The sequence below is a fragment of the Phaethon lepturus genome, unplaced genomic scaffold (assembly GCF_000687285.1).
Source record: "Phaethon lepturus isolate BGI_N335 unplaced genomic scaffold, ASM68728v1 scaffold17214, whole genome shotgun sequence".
Lineage (NCBI taxonomy): Eukaryota > Metazoa > Chordata > Aves > Phaethontiformes > Phaethontidae > Phaethon > Phaethon lepturus.
The window spans coordinates 12,199-27,566 of NW_010532907.1; the positions used below are offsets into that span (position 1 = coordinate 12,199).

The 15,368-nt window shown below is 36.9% G+C and overlaps 1 protein-coding gene across 1 annotated transcript; it reads right to left on the reverse strand.

Annotated features, from left to right (window-relative positions):
* On the reverse strand, window positions 1–14,577 carry SEC61A2 (Sec61 alpha 2 subunit (S. cerevisiae); the record flags this gene model as incomplete). The annotated part of the gene is made up of 11 exons (XM_010285017.1): window positions 1–380; window positions 1,075–1,151; window positions 1,302–1,493; window positions 1,714–1,911; window positions 2,949–3,109; window positions 4,662–4,815; window positions 5,434–5,543; window positions 5,690–5,821; window positions 9,180–9,258; window positions 10,651–10,716; window positions 14,510–14,577. Coding segments are annotated over 11 exons (1,424 nt in total), but the record flags the coding sequence as incomplete, so codon positions are not given.
* Between the last annotated feature and the right edge of the window lie 791 nt (window positions 14,578–15,368).

A 15,368-nucleotide genomic window follows, 5' to 3' on the forward strand; every position in this document is an offset into this window, starting at 1 on the left:
TAAACCAGATAATGTAAACTTTATTCTTAAGGCAGCTGGTACTAATGCTGCACACAGGCATTGCTCAATGCCCATTACAGTAATGGGACACGTAGCACTTTAAAACAAGTAAAAATAAAATAGCATTATTGGACTATGATGCATGTTGTCAAAATACTTTCCCTTTCACACAAACCATGAAGTATTTGGCCACCTAGAAAAATAATGCACCTACTCCTCCAACTTCAGCCTGTTCTTTTACAAATATTTCAAAATACTGATAAATAATAGTGACTGCAAGCAGAATGCCAGTGCCGGACCCAATGGCTCCTAGAAAGTCAGCCAACACTGAAAGGGCACCGATGCACAAACCACCAAATGCAGCTGCTGTAGGGATATACCTGTACCAACGGGGGAAAAAAAAAAATTCATGAATTGCCATCCAAGGATTCTAATAATACATCCACTACTAAAACAACCAACTAGAATATTGAGCAATAAATGTTGCAAATGCAACTCTGCCATTAGCTCTTACTGTCTTCTGTATTTGCACAAAGTAGAAGCTAAAATAAGTGTTCACTGATAGGAAAGCTGTGTCAGTAATTGGACACTGGCAAAGCTTTTAAATTAACAGTATAACAATTTTATGTATATGCATTGCTATATAACCTTCACAGGACCAAGAATAACTGCTTCGACTTAAATATGGAGGGATAAGTCTACCTTTCAATATAGATCTGCAGGCTTTGCATACTGCATAAAATACCACTTTCGTAGTGTCATCTTAGTTCAGTAATGGTAAATTAAACACCTGCAAAAATCAAGGTGTCTTCCTTTTACAAACATGGAAGAGATTCAACCCAAATTCCCTCATTATGCCACTTAAACAAAAGACACTACAGGTTAATCTCTTACCTACTGCTACGAACACCTTCTGTGTTACCAGGAAAGGCAACAGCTGAATGGGAAGAATCTTGACGTTTGCAGTAGAAACGGGTCTCAGATTCTTCCAAGAATACCTGCTCTAGTTGACACCTCCCCACCACTCTTAACCGCCCAGTACAGCAGCACTGTTGGAAGTCAGCCTTTCCTTACCTGTTAAGCTCGTGAACCATTGAAGTATCCCTGTGGCCTCTCATCACCATTTGCTGTTCTTTGAGTTGCTTGGCAACCTGCAAAAAACATAATTTTATGAAACTGCTGCAGTGTTTCATAGTCACCTGATACTTAGTCAGAGTAGTAACTGATCAGTTAGGAATGTGTCAGTTCTAAATTAGAGGCATTGTTTGAAAACATTTAGGCACGCTTATCAGAACACCTACATCTTTCGCAGATGAGCCAGACACCTCAATCCAAGTCTTTGAGAAGAACGCACAGGATCCCAACATAAATATTATATAAACTATTACATGGACAGGATCCTCAAATATTGCACCCATGGATTCTGGGGGGGACAAGTAGTAGCACAGGCCACCAACAGGGTAAGAGCGAGCAGGGCCACCACCACTGACGTCCTACGAGAGGGGAACAAAAAGGCAGTTACTTCTCACAGATCTCTCGCATTCCTATCCTGTATTTATAGAGGAATTGCTCTTTAATGCTTAAAACAGCTTTTATATACAAATGTTAAAAAGTAAGTATTCCAGTTTTCTGCTGGTTAAATACCAAAGTTTCACAATGAAGTAATACATACAAATAATTTTATGCAGTTAAAAAAAGTGGTAAAATACTTACTGCCCACTGTCCTAATAAATTCACCAAGAAGTTGCCACTAAAACGAACAGACAACATCTGGGAAATGACATAGAGGTTCGAAACTAAGGCAGACTGCAGAATGATGGGAATGTTGGAGGTATAGAAGAGCTTGATAGGATAGCTACTGTACTGTCCACGATACCGTGCAGACTTGATGGGTAAATCAACACGAAATCCCTGTGGGAAAGAATACAAATGCACCATGTTTATTACCAAGACTGAAGGCATTCCCACTATGCCTAAAAGCTATTCCTGACCATAGAGATTTTGCCAGATAAACAAGGAGTGCAAGGTCTGAGACAACAAAAGCCAAAGGCATTCTGCTACAGTCCAGATGACAAATTTTAAGGATTTATAAGTGTTACTGCTTGGTTGTATTACATTCTTTTTACATAATCATTATTTCTCATCTTCTAAATCATACTCCTCTAAAATTCATTTTATAGAATAGGGTTTCATAAAAGCCTTTAATGGCCTTTAACTTAACCAGGCAGTTAACAGCAGACTTTTGTGTAGTAAGCCTGGCCTTCTGTTTTCTGGGGTAGGCTCCCATCAGAGCAGACTCACGAAAAGCCACATGGATTTGAAAACCAGGTAATTCATTTTTTTGCCAGCACTCTGACTCAACAGCTTAAAAACCAAACAAACAAACAAATCACATTTTAGACACGCCCCCCGCCAAATTACCATATGGAGCTCCTTTAGTGTCCATTTTAGTAAATACTTAAATTGAAAAATACTAGCTAAGTATTTCAAGAAAATTAGGGGAAAACCAGTAAGTTATGCATTAATTAAACAGTTATTTTCTAGAACAAATCTGTGTCATGCACACCCCAAAGAAGCAAGGTTCTTCAGCTCTGTCCAAAGGTATTCTTGTAAGTCATCTATGAATATCAAGTATATTACTTGTGTGATACAACCGCTGCAGTTCCAGAATCCATTTTTAGTAAAAATACTCTCATAGTGTGTATGCCGCTTAACGGTATGTAAGATTACATCACTGTCCAAGCACGTCTGACTGTAAAATTTAACAGCTGTACTGTCACAGAGTTATGTTATTGAAATAACAATATTGAAACAAAAAGGGTTCCTTACTCAAAGCTAAGATACTTCAGTTACTCTAGTTTAACTTTCGCATTTTTTCACCAGTGACTGCAGTGTCTAGGGTCCATGCACTTCTACCTATGCAGCTGCAAAGGAATTTCTCATTTTACCTGAAAATATATAACTACAGCAAATACAAATACTGTAGCAATCAGATTCATGAGATTGGGCAAATTCTGTCGATAAAAAGCCTCCCGCAAAGCCCGGACTTTGTCGGTTCGTGTAGCCAGAAGATGAAATAATGCAATCACAGCACCCTCAAACTCTGTTCCTGCATGAAGCAAAAAAGGAAAAGCAAATTTAAATTGTACATTAAAAACATTTAAAAAATAGTATCTTTCTTCTGAAAATTTTAAAAATTACACATATAAAATCAGATACAATAAGACATAAATCCTGTTACAAGTATATCGCAATGCAGGCTTCTGTTTTAGTTTATAGAATGTAGAATAATCTACCAAAACATTACTCCTGGTTAAAAAAAAAAAAAAAAACAAAAACCAAAAAAACAACCAAGTCACACACATCAAAGAATACTCTATATTCTTTTCTGGGGGCAGTAGGATTATTGGAAAGAAGGAAAAAAATAGCTTTAGAAAAGCAGTAATAAACTGCAATAGACAGGATTACTGAAAATCAGGTGAAAATGAAAGCAGACTGAAAACATGGCTCAGGATTTCGAATATATGCATTGAACTAGTTAACTTCTTGATGCAAACAGGCTGTATCTTAACTTGGTATTCTTCCAGGGTCTCAGGACAACCAGATGTTGTCAAAGATTGGCAGAAGAAAGAAGAGATGGTAGCCTCTGAAGACTCAAACCAGCTTTAAGTAATTTGGAGGCACCAACTACAAAAATATCCTATAGCCACAAACACCACCTGGATCATAAACAACTCCTCTGAACATACAGAATTTCTTATCTTCTCTGTTTCTGTGGATGTGTTGGTTTTGGCCGGGATAGAGTTAATTTTCTTCACAGTAGCTAGTATGGGACTGTTTTGGATTTGTGCTGAAAACAGTGTTGGTAACACAGGGATGTTTTTGTTATTGCTGAGCAGGGCTTACACAGAGTCAAGGCCTTTTCTGTTTCTCACCCCACCCCACCAGCAAGCAGGCTGGGGGTGCACAAGAAGCTGGGAGGGGACACAGGTGGGACAGCTGACCCCAACTGACCAAAGGGATATCCCACACTATACGATGTCATGCCCTGTATATGAAGCTGGGGGAAGCAGAAGGAAGAGGCGGGACGTTTGGAGTGATGGTGTTTGTCTTCCCAAGTAACGGTTATGCATGATGGAGCCCTGCTTCCCTGGAGATGGCTGAACCCCTGCCTGCCCATGGGGAGTGGGGAATGGATTCCTTGTTTTGCTTTGCTTGTGTGCGTGGCTTTTGCTTTACCTTTTAAACCGTCTTTATCTCAACCCACGAGTTTCCTCACTTTTACTCTTCTGATTCTCTCCCCCGTCCTGTGGGGGAGTAAGCAAGCAGCTGTGCGGTGCTCAGTTGCTGGCTGGGGTTAAACCACGAGAGTGGATTAAATAATGCTAAACCAAGACTATTTCAGTTTGAAATTCTTCAGTCAAGGGGCTCCAAGTCCCATTTTAACTACTGCAATTCAAATCAGCGAAGGCAAACTTGTAGGTTATTAATCTTCACATAAGTCAGACATTTTCATCTTCAACGTTAGACAACTGACTTCAGAAGCTGATCATCATATATTAAAACTTTTTTTTTAATAGCCATCTGGTAAACACCTGACAGTTTATGTATAGTATAGATCCACTGAAACAGGTTATAACAAATTGTAATAGCACACATACCTCTGCCAGTGTTGATGGTAGTGGGACTAAAAGCCTTCCAGACAATCGTTTCACATATATTGGTAGCAATAAACAGGGAAATACCAGACCCCAAGCCATAACCTTTCTGTAGCAACTCATCTAACAGCAGCACAATCAAACCAGCAACAAACAGCTGTGGGAAAAGAAACAAAACTGAGCAGAAACAAGAATAAATCAAGTCAAGAATTATGTATTAATTCCCTGCTTCAGTATTTTCGTCATGTTGGAGAGCGATCATTAAGGTTTTCATCTCAGTATCATTCATGCAGTATTTCTGTCTTCTCACTACAAATGCCTGCGCGTCTCACCTGGCAATGATCTCTGTGATTTTTCAACACTGATGCTAGCAAACAGACTACTCAGTAAGCACTTTTTTCAAAAAAGTGTTTAAGTTTATGCATCTACTGCTTTGCTCTACAGGATAATGTCTCAAAGCTGCATCTGTGCCATTTAGTGAGAAGCCCTCCATGGTACTGAACAGCAGCTACTGCTTTCAAAGTCTACTAATTCCTGTATTTTGAATCAAACATGCACTCCTATCTGAAACATTTCTGATATTAACTATCCCAACTTTCTCCTCCTTTATGGAATATTTAGAATTTCTCATATACAGACAGACAGATACAAAGGATGATGCTTTATAGCATTAAAAATAAATAAATAAAAGGCAACCAGATACAGAAAGATTTTTCCTTCCAGCTATATTGTATCCAATCAGTCTCAGTTACACACAAAATAGTTCATTACAAACCTGAATTATAATAAGAAGACAAATTCCAGCACCCATTTCAGCAGGGTCTCCATACATTCCAGTCATAACATACACAATGGCTTGCCCAATGGTAATAATCATCCCAAATACTAAAACAAGAGAGAAAGCAAATCCTTTAAAAAAAAAATCTGTTGAAATCACCTACCAAAGATATCTCACATCTAGTATCACTTAGGCAGGCTGCTTTCCCAAGGATAAAAATAAGCTTATTAATTTTAATTGGAACAGTGCTTACATTTCTGAGCTCCATTGAACAAGGCTCTGTCTTTTGGAGTATCACCAACTTCAATGATCTTTGCTCCCGCTAGCAGCTGCATGATCAAACCAGATGTCACAATGGGTGAGATACCTAATTCCATCAAAGTACCTATACAGGAAGAAAAATTAATACAATTGCCATTCAAGCATCTCTCCTGAAGAATTACACTCAGAGGATATTAGGTCTGTTGAAAGGTTTCTGACCTATAAGGAACATTTTTCAATGATTCAAACGCTTCAAACATGTATATTCCAGCACAGGTATAATCAAAACAAAGGCCGCTATCTCTGCACAAAAGAAGGCTGCTGTGTTAAAATCTGTAATTTTGAAGGCAGCATGAAAAACCTACGTAGCTTTTCACTTGAAATATTTTTGTGAAACCATGCTAACACTAAAGGTCAATACACAGTGACGCTCAGCTTTTTGGCATATCATGTCAAGGAACCCTTCACTGGAAAACATCTTGTCCCTAGTTTTTTACCCTGTCAGTGCTTCAACTGTCACATTTTCCAAAAGTTTAATTTTGAAGACCACAGGAAAGATGCTGCAGATCCACAGTGGCTGATAACGCCGCTCTTGGAATCACTGACTCTAGTTAAGAGCACAGAAGTTCTTAACAAAACAAACACATGTCATTAAGATGCTCTACTCTGCCAAGTCACCTACTGGTGCGATGTCACTAAGTATCAACTTCCAACTGTATACAACTTGAACAGGGCAACTTGATTTCATAAAACACTCTGCGGCAGCACACAGGTGTATATTCCAGAACACCTGCCCTGTTTTCCCTCCCAGTCACTTCATCTGGTGTAATAAAAACTGGGGCACCACGCACTTTGCATCCTCAGACTGATGCACCTGCAACACTAGAACTACCACCTGATACTCTAATTTAGAACTATTCTCAGCAAGGTCTTGTTCAAGTACTGATACCTGCTTGAGTTGTATTATAATGCAGTATGGGAGCAGAACTGAATGTACACAAAGCAATTAAACTCAGGAAAATAGTCCACCTCTTGCCTGTACAATATAGTCTCCCATCTCAGTACAGAATCATTCTTCCACATCACCTTTCTGGAGCAACAGCATTATAAAGAGATTACTTTTTGAAATTTAAGCTGTCCTTCAGCTAATACCAGAAAATTTTCCCCTATCAGATGACACTGAAAGCTTAAAAAACCTAAAATGTTGAAAATTGGGACGAAAATTAAGAAACTACCAAGCGATCAGACTTCCCAGATTTCCCAAGCTGGAACCTTAAAGAAAAAAAGTTTGGGTAAGGACACATTTTACAAGCTTAATATTCAGTTAAGCCAGATCAAATCACTTTGTCACCATCTTTTACATAGTCACCCAAGGGACATAAATAATGCACACTTTCTCTGACATTAAGTCACAATATCCACCAGGGAGATTCAAAAGAGAATCAGCTTGCAATTCTTTCCTATTCTGTACATTTAAGTGTAATTCTGTTCTCACGTGTAGTACGGTAGTGTTCCATCATAAATTTACCAAGAAAATCATTAATAAACTATTTAACCACTGCAGACTTATAAAGTCTCAACAAGAACCAGTGACAGGGGAAGCATGATCTGTAATGGTCATATGGAAGATGAAAAGAAGTAGAAACAGTATATCCACAGCTGGTCAGCCTAGAAGCTTATCTATCCTCACACCCTACCTCTGCAAGAGGCCTCTTCTTTGGGGGAAGTATAATTCTGTATTTCCCTTTTCCCATATATCAGTCATTTATTCAGAAACTGGTTCTGGCAACTTCTGACTAATCTATTCAGAAACTTTTAAGTTACATGTGCTGTGCTTTCCCTCTTACAGTAGAAGAAAAAAGTGACTACCCATTCCCTATCCACTTTTTTCCACAGATGAAGACTTAAAAGGCATTTGGGATATGTTCATTTCATGGCAAAGAATCTTTATTTTTTTTAGGATCTCTTTCTACAGATTAGTATCTACCTTAGATTCTCCCTGGTGCCTTTTCCTGAGTTTTTTTTAGTTCCACTATATCCTGTGTGGCATGGTAGATTAGAGCTCTGGCCAATATTCAATTTGTGGCATCTTACAGATTTGTGCAGACATTTCTTCCAATCTTTTCAACCAGCTCTTAAGCCATTAGGACTTCCCTCTTATCCTGCAATAGCTTAATTTCCTGAACAGTCTTTAATAAGTAATCTGAATTTAAAAAAGAGTTTCTGAGCACCTCCCTTATTGTCTGTAGTCTTCTTTTCATTTCTGCCTAACTACCAGAGTCCTCATTTCAGTTCTAATTTTTTAAAAATTTTAAGCATTATTGAATGATTAGTTTTTCCATTTTGCTTTTTTTAGTGCTTTCCCTGCTACCAAAATGTAAAATGTGAAAGCATTAAAGTCATTATTATGATGTGGACCTGTCATACTTGTATCCTAGAGTCTACATACTGTTCAGTACCATGTTAAATATTACATCCTCTCATAGAAATCTCTACTTCTCCAACAGCAAGAAAATTAGGATGTCAAAAACTTTAGCCTTTACCTCACATCCTCCAATGACATCTAGTCAGCTGACTTAGGTGAAAATTAACATTCCCACTCCTGCTTTTTATTGCCTTCACGGTCTGTCTAGTCTTTTCTTGGCCACTGTTACCATTCTGTCTCTGTAGTGGATAGGATATTTGGTATCATATGCTGCTAGTGAGACACTGAATTTTATATGCAAATTGTGCAGTAGAGTTTGAAACCGATAACTTATTTACCTTAATTTATTATCTTCACTGCTTTAACAAAATTTGCCATTCCTAAATAATTTGTACCTTCACTTTAGAGGGTTCCACTGATTTTCCTACTTCCAGCCAATTTTCCAAGATACAGATGAAGTCAGTGTCCTCATTTAGAGTCACGTCACTCATCTTAAGTTTTAGAATTCTAGCATTAGTTTAAGTCTTCTTATACATTTGGTTGGGATCCACTTGTCTATTCTAAAATAAGTCAGCTTGGCTTTATCAAACTATAAATCTAATCATCTCTGCCCTTAGCTTTCCCACCTATAAAATTACTCATCCATAATGTTGCCAGAATATTATGAGGCATAACTGACTTGCACACATAAGGTATTTTCTAGTCAACACTCTCATACTGCACATTAGTGCTGTTCCTAAGTGGTAGGGCAGAAGATTGCCTGTTCCTTACACTAATAAGAAAGAGACTGTTCTACAATTCAAAACAGAATAATCCCAAAACTTAAGAATCAAGATTAATCTCATCTGCATGTCAAAGGAAACCCCATTCCTAAGACAAAGTACTCCTCAGGCAGTATGTCAAGATGAAGCACTATCAGTCAACTTACACCTGTGTGAAGAACTTTAAAAAGTGTTTCAACATGACATCTGGGTTGTATGAAATTTAACAGTCAACCATTTTGCTTCTGGTCTGTTTATACCGCTACAAAACAGAGAGAAAGGAATAATGTACTAACCTCTGTTTGATGCAAGAATGACCCGCATCCAATAGAACGGATCTGCAGAATCTGATGACATGATTCCAAACAAGGGTATCTGTCAAAGCACACAGTGGTATTAAGCAGATATACAAAGAAAGCTTGCATTAATCTAAAAATCTTAATGTGTAATGATTCTACTGTTACACTGTTTAATGTAATTTATTCCAACCTTTTTTTTTTAATTAAACCAGAGAATGCAGTAACATAGATACTGGCACCATCTATTTTAATCCTCCAACTGCGGTATGACTCAGAGGACTAACCTATGTAAACTAAGACCCTACACAAAAACAGTACACTAGGAATCCGGGTAATCTTACAGGTTAATTCCTGAAAGCTCTAGTCTGTACCATCTGATTTCTTTATTCAGCTACCATAATCTTTTATATAGATTCAAAAATATTAATTATGCATATATCCAGCAGCTAGGAAACACAAATAAACTACATGTTCTTCCAGCTCTACTATCATTCCTGTCTCTTCCTTCCAAAACAACAGGTAGGTACAAGAGCTTCGTTTTAGCCTTTCAACAGTCCTTCAGAATTGTAAACAAAAATTACTAAACTACTGCTCCAGAGCCTGGAATGGGTATAAATATTAATAAATATAACCTAAAAAGCCTGATTCTGAAGATATATGATTAATTTTAAATCTTCTAAGAGGTCTACAGGTTCTAAAAAATAGATATCAAGTAATTCATGGCTTCTTATTTTTTTGCAATATCTAAGTATTCTTTAAAAAAAAAACAAAACAAACAACACTATCTATTTACAACCCAAGTACAGGTTTTAGGAACTTCTGCAACTGTAAGTAATAGAGATCACGTAAATGTTTACAAAGAAACTGTTTTGGAGGGGTTTTAGCTAACACTTTTGTCTGTATATTCACAAAAAAAACCAATGTCAACTTAAACACTCAGAAACATTTTTCTGCAATCTTTACAACCCATCAAGAGGAATCAGGTAAAAACAAGTCACTTTATTTCACTTTCAATCTGATGACTGCTAAAATTTAAATTCAGCTATGAACGGGGTAAAGAATGCATAATACTGCTCAGTTTATTTAGACTACTCAATGTATAATAAGCTGGGCCTTTTACACTGCAGCCAGTATCATCATTTGATAGGACCTTCCATATAACAAGAAAAAACATTATGTATTTTATACTAAATAGAAAGGATTAATGTCTGAAAACATATATAATCGATAATAAAGACCATTTCAGAGAATCAGATTTCTTTAACTGAGCTTTAAATACTTAACCATAAAAATACTAATAGTACTAATAACTAATACTTTTAGTATTTTAGTATTAGTATAATACTAATACCAGTTCTAATAACTGAAACTGGTAGGTCAACATGAAACAACTTCTCACATTTTTAGCACTCTATTTTCTATGTACAGAACTCACATCTTCTGAAACACAGAAAACATCAACACCTACCTGGCAGCATACTAAGAAAATGAAGAGCGTGATAGCCGTCCATAACACCTTCTCTCTAAACTGGATCTACAGAACAGATTGTAGAGATTAACGTATTCATTTTATGTAGAACTTTCACTGCACTGTCACATTAGTACTAAATGCTGTATAATTCAGAATTAAATGCAAAGATATTTAACCACAAGGCATTACTTCTCATTAGAATTTATTTTTAATATGATTTCAGATTTTATAGAGAGAGATAGTCATGGGCTTCTGTGCCACCAAAGAAAACTTGTATGGTATTTGGCAGACATCATGGCCAACATTCAGTGAGTAGGATATATTTTATATATTTACAGAAAAGCAATAGCATTGCTAAAAACACAGACATATCAGAACAAACATGAAAGATTAATGCTAAAAAAACTTATCTTCAGTGATTCCTGCTCTAGGCTTCAACAGATTGCAGGCACTGTTTTGTAAGGCTGGAAGTTATTAAACTAAAGCATTATGAAGAGATTTAACTGCTGTGAAAACAAGTGATAAAAACCAGAAGAACCATCAGCTTTAGACAGCAATTCAAAATACTTAGAATTAAGTTCTTCAAAAGGTCTTAGAGGAAGCTTAAATTCACCGTTGTGTTCATGGACACACACTACAAAATAATTTTTGAAGACTATTTTGGAGGGGAAAAAATTTGTATTGATGTAGATTATACATGAATTTAAGAAGAATGTCAGATCAATGATCATTAGTCACTAGTATGTTGAAGAGAATCTCAGGATTAGAACATTTGAGGCAACTGTAACTAGTGCCATGTGCAAGAAGGGAAGAATCACAAGATTTAAGTTTGAACCAGAGGATTACTCAAAGCATGATATAGAAAGAAACGCACTCAGAGAGACCACAGAGGGCTAAGGTGCAGTGTTATGTTCAAGTTCCCACCTCTCCTCCATGGACCGTAAAGATTAGGATAAGTGTGTTCACTGTAGGCAAGAGCACAGCAGCTACTAAAACATGATATGCACTAACACGTAAGATAGACAGATCAGAAATACTAGCTTTCTGCCTCCGACCACTGAATCTGCCTGTAGAGAAGTAACAAGAAAAAGGATTAGTGCCTGGTTTTATAGGTACTGAACACACACAAATGAGAAACTACAAACAGATGCAGCAGTACAGCTTCTCAAGCAAAAGAAAACCCAGAAATAGTCTATATCTTTATAAGTGAAATCATGCACTTACTTAGAAGCAAAATAAGCCCACTAATTTAATTTATTTGCTGATACTGCCTCACTCTCTTAAAAGAGGCCAGATGCTAAAAATACTTACAGGGAAAAGTTAAAAAAAGAAAAATAGTGACAGCAGCAAATAAATCCAAACAGTATCTTGTCTTAGATTTTATGCAGTGCTGACCCACTTTACCAAGTGCTGTTTGAATTCTACAATTTGGATTTTAAGTACAGACTTCTAAAAATAAAAATCCTTAACCAAATTATCTCTGCAGACCAACAGTTAACCTTAGCTTCTGAGGCATCAGTCAAGCTCTACAACTGCTCTGGCGCTCTCTGTAACTGTGGTCAATATGAGCATTAGAGAAATTCTGCATCACCCAAATCACAGTTATTCACAAGAAAAACAGTCTCTATGATTCAAAAAGACAAAAAAGAGAAAGGAGGCATCTGAATCCATATGCCAGGAACAGCAAAATACAGACTGGTATCAAAATATTCCAACCACAAATGATAACAAGGACAGGGACGGTACATTTCATCATCTGATCAGATTGAATTGGACATTTTATTCCTTTGACATTTTTCTTAATACTTGTCAAAATGAAGTGACTTACGCATCATCTTCTTGGTGTTCTGAACAGTGCGCTCTACTTAGCAAAATCTATGCGTATGAGGGAAATATGATCTGATACTACTAACTACAAAAGTAGCAGTTGCTTCTGTTAATCAAGTTGGCCAAAACACAAAAGCAATACTCCCTAGTGACAGGAGCAGCCCACTTCCCTCATCATCAATAACGGCAAAATGATTCAGTGAGAGCCCAACTGAATCAAAACTTCATCTTTGCTTAACAATCAATACAAGTTTAGAGAAAATAGATTTCTTTTTCTATTGTGTCATCTTCATTTCTTGTCCTGGCCTTAACCAACCCACTAAACCCATTACTAACGATGTCTGCCAGTGACTGCTTGCAACAGTAAGTAACAAAGAATTACAGATATATAGAATGACCTATGTCACTTGATGAACCACACACAAGCGAGGAATGTAACTTGAAATGGTCAAAGGGCTCTTCAGTCTCGGAAAGATGTTCCAAATTATATTTTCACTTCAAATTTGTACAAAGCTGGCAACTGGCAGTCATGGCCTAGACAGCGATCTAGACAGTAATAAAGACAATGTGACCCAAATAGCGAGGACAGGAATCTCAGCACCTTCACCTGATGATGGAGGACATGGACAGAAGCAGCACCAATTACTTTCTTGCAAACAGAAAGGGAGGAGGAAAAGAAACAAGAGAAAAATCACAACTGTCAATGAGCTTTACAAAAACATCAGTATCTGTAGATTTGTCTTAGTTTCCTCTTCCTCTTTTACCTATCTTCACTAGATAAAAATGGGATGGATGTAGCCAACTAACCACAGAGATGCCCTAAATTTTCACCAGAAGATTGCACTAAGGTTCACCACCGCAGCTCCAAAGATGCTTTTGTCCGATCTAAATAATTTGTTTGGAAACCTGTCCCAAGAGGGAAAGATGCTGGAAAGCAAGAAGGAAAGACAGATCGATCGAAGAGCCAGGGGATAAGTCCCAGTCTTTTTAAAAATCCATTCCAGAGGGGAATAATTAGCAGTTTTAATTGTATTTTCTCCATTCAATCCAGCAGGCTCAGCTACGGTTACTGGCACAAACATCTCTGCATCCAGTCCTAACCTTCAGGAGTCTCTCATCAACAAAAGAGGATTCTCTCAGACAGTGGCATGTTCCCAGCTATACATTTCCTTTTAAGAACACAAAACCCACTATTTTGCTCTTAAGGAATTTTCATGCCAGTTATGACAATGAATATTAGGTAAATTTGTTACTCTAATTAGAAACTCTGTCACCTAGGCGATATGTGCTTGCTTGAGTTTTGAAAGTAAAATAGGGGGGGTTCTTTTTTTTTTACAAGGCACCTCTCTTTCTGATCTGTAGAAATTAACTAATTTTAATTTAGAAAATGTGCCAAGAAATGGGAGGAGTTTCTAGGGCTAGAGGAATACAGAGATCAGCTGTAAATGAACTTTGTTCACTGATTTCAGAACAAAGAAAAGTGTCACATCCAGCAGATGAACAGGGAGCATTTACCTGAAATATATCACAGATCACTTTCCCACTTCATGAAGGTGAATCACAGCTATGGGAGTAGAAAATATTTTGTGGGAAAGGAAGAACTAAATTTGTGGCTCCTGAATTACAGCGCAAGTCTTTTCAAAGTAATGTATATGTGCCAGCTCAAAGCCCAGAGCTGTGACCAGTACTTAAAGCCAACAGTGGTATCCACAGGAAAAAAAAAAAAGCTTGAAAACTCTGTTCCAGTCTATTAAAATAGATCAAATCATACGGAGCTGAAACTAAATAAACTTAGTCTAGAGATGAGATTAAAAAAAAAAATAGTTAGCATAACTACTAAGTGGAAAAACTTATCAGAAGGCTGTGAAGAATTCATTGGCATGGTAATCTTTTAGCTTATCATGGATTCCCCCTCCTCCAAAGAATACGTCCTACTTTAGGGCCCACTGTCTATATTTATATTAGAGCATGGACCTGAATATCACAATATACTCCTATCTGTGAACCAGTAAAAATATGTGGCACTCACTTTTCTTTCCGGTTTCTGGATTTCAGGTAACACTGCACAGAATGGCTTAATAACTTCTAAAAATTTTACTGTTCCAGAAAAACAAACACACACACAAAAGAAGAGAGAAAATATATTAATGAACCTTTACGAATTTATAAAACTTAATATAACTTTATTTAACTTCTAGCAGGAAAAAGTGTAAGTAACACCTTAGAAGTGAATAATTTCATCAACACACACTGTAATTCAATGTCTGAAAACTAATGTCGTCTTCTTAAAAGAGTTGAAAACAGGGAAAAATATGAAAAAGAGTTCTTGTTCTAACCAGATTTGGCCCATTCTTTTCTCCACAGCTGGAATAATTTTAGATGAGAAGCAGCACTGTATGTATCACCAGAAGTGAACTGAATTGTATTCCATCTAAAAATAAATGACCTAGTACTAGTTAAACACAGATGCAAAGGATACTGACATCAAAAAGTATCCACGTAGAGATCAGTATCTTGTGTTTTACATAAGTATTTATCTGAGCAAATAATTTGATCACTAAAATGTGTTTAGAAATCATAATTTTAATCACTGCAACACTTATTCTGATCAGAACTTTGGGAAATTTTAATTTTTGATACATCTCTCTTCACAGTCTCTCCTTTAAAAACACTGAAAAGAAGCTCAACAGTTTGAGCTCTTCTTCTAGGAAATAAATAAATAAATGTTTTCAAAGCACATGTGCTTGGTGGGTTATTTGTCTTCCCAAACTTGTACGTTATTCCCAGCCCCAGCACATTTGGATAGCCACAGAAAACAATCATCAGTACCTCTTAAAAAAAATAAAAGTATTTACTACACTGCAAGCCAAGTTAAGGAACATTTTGTT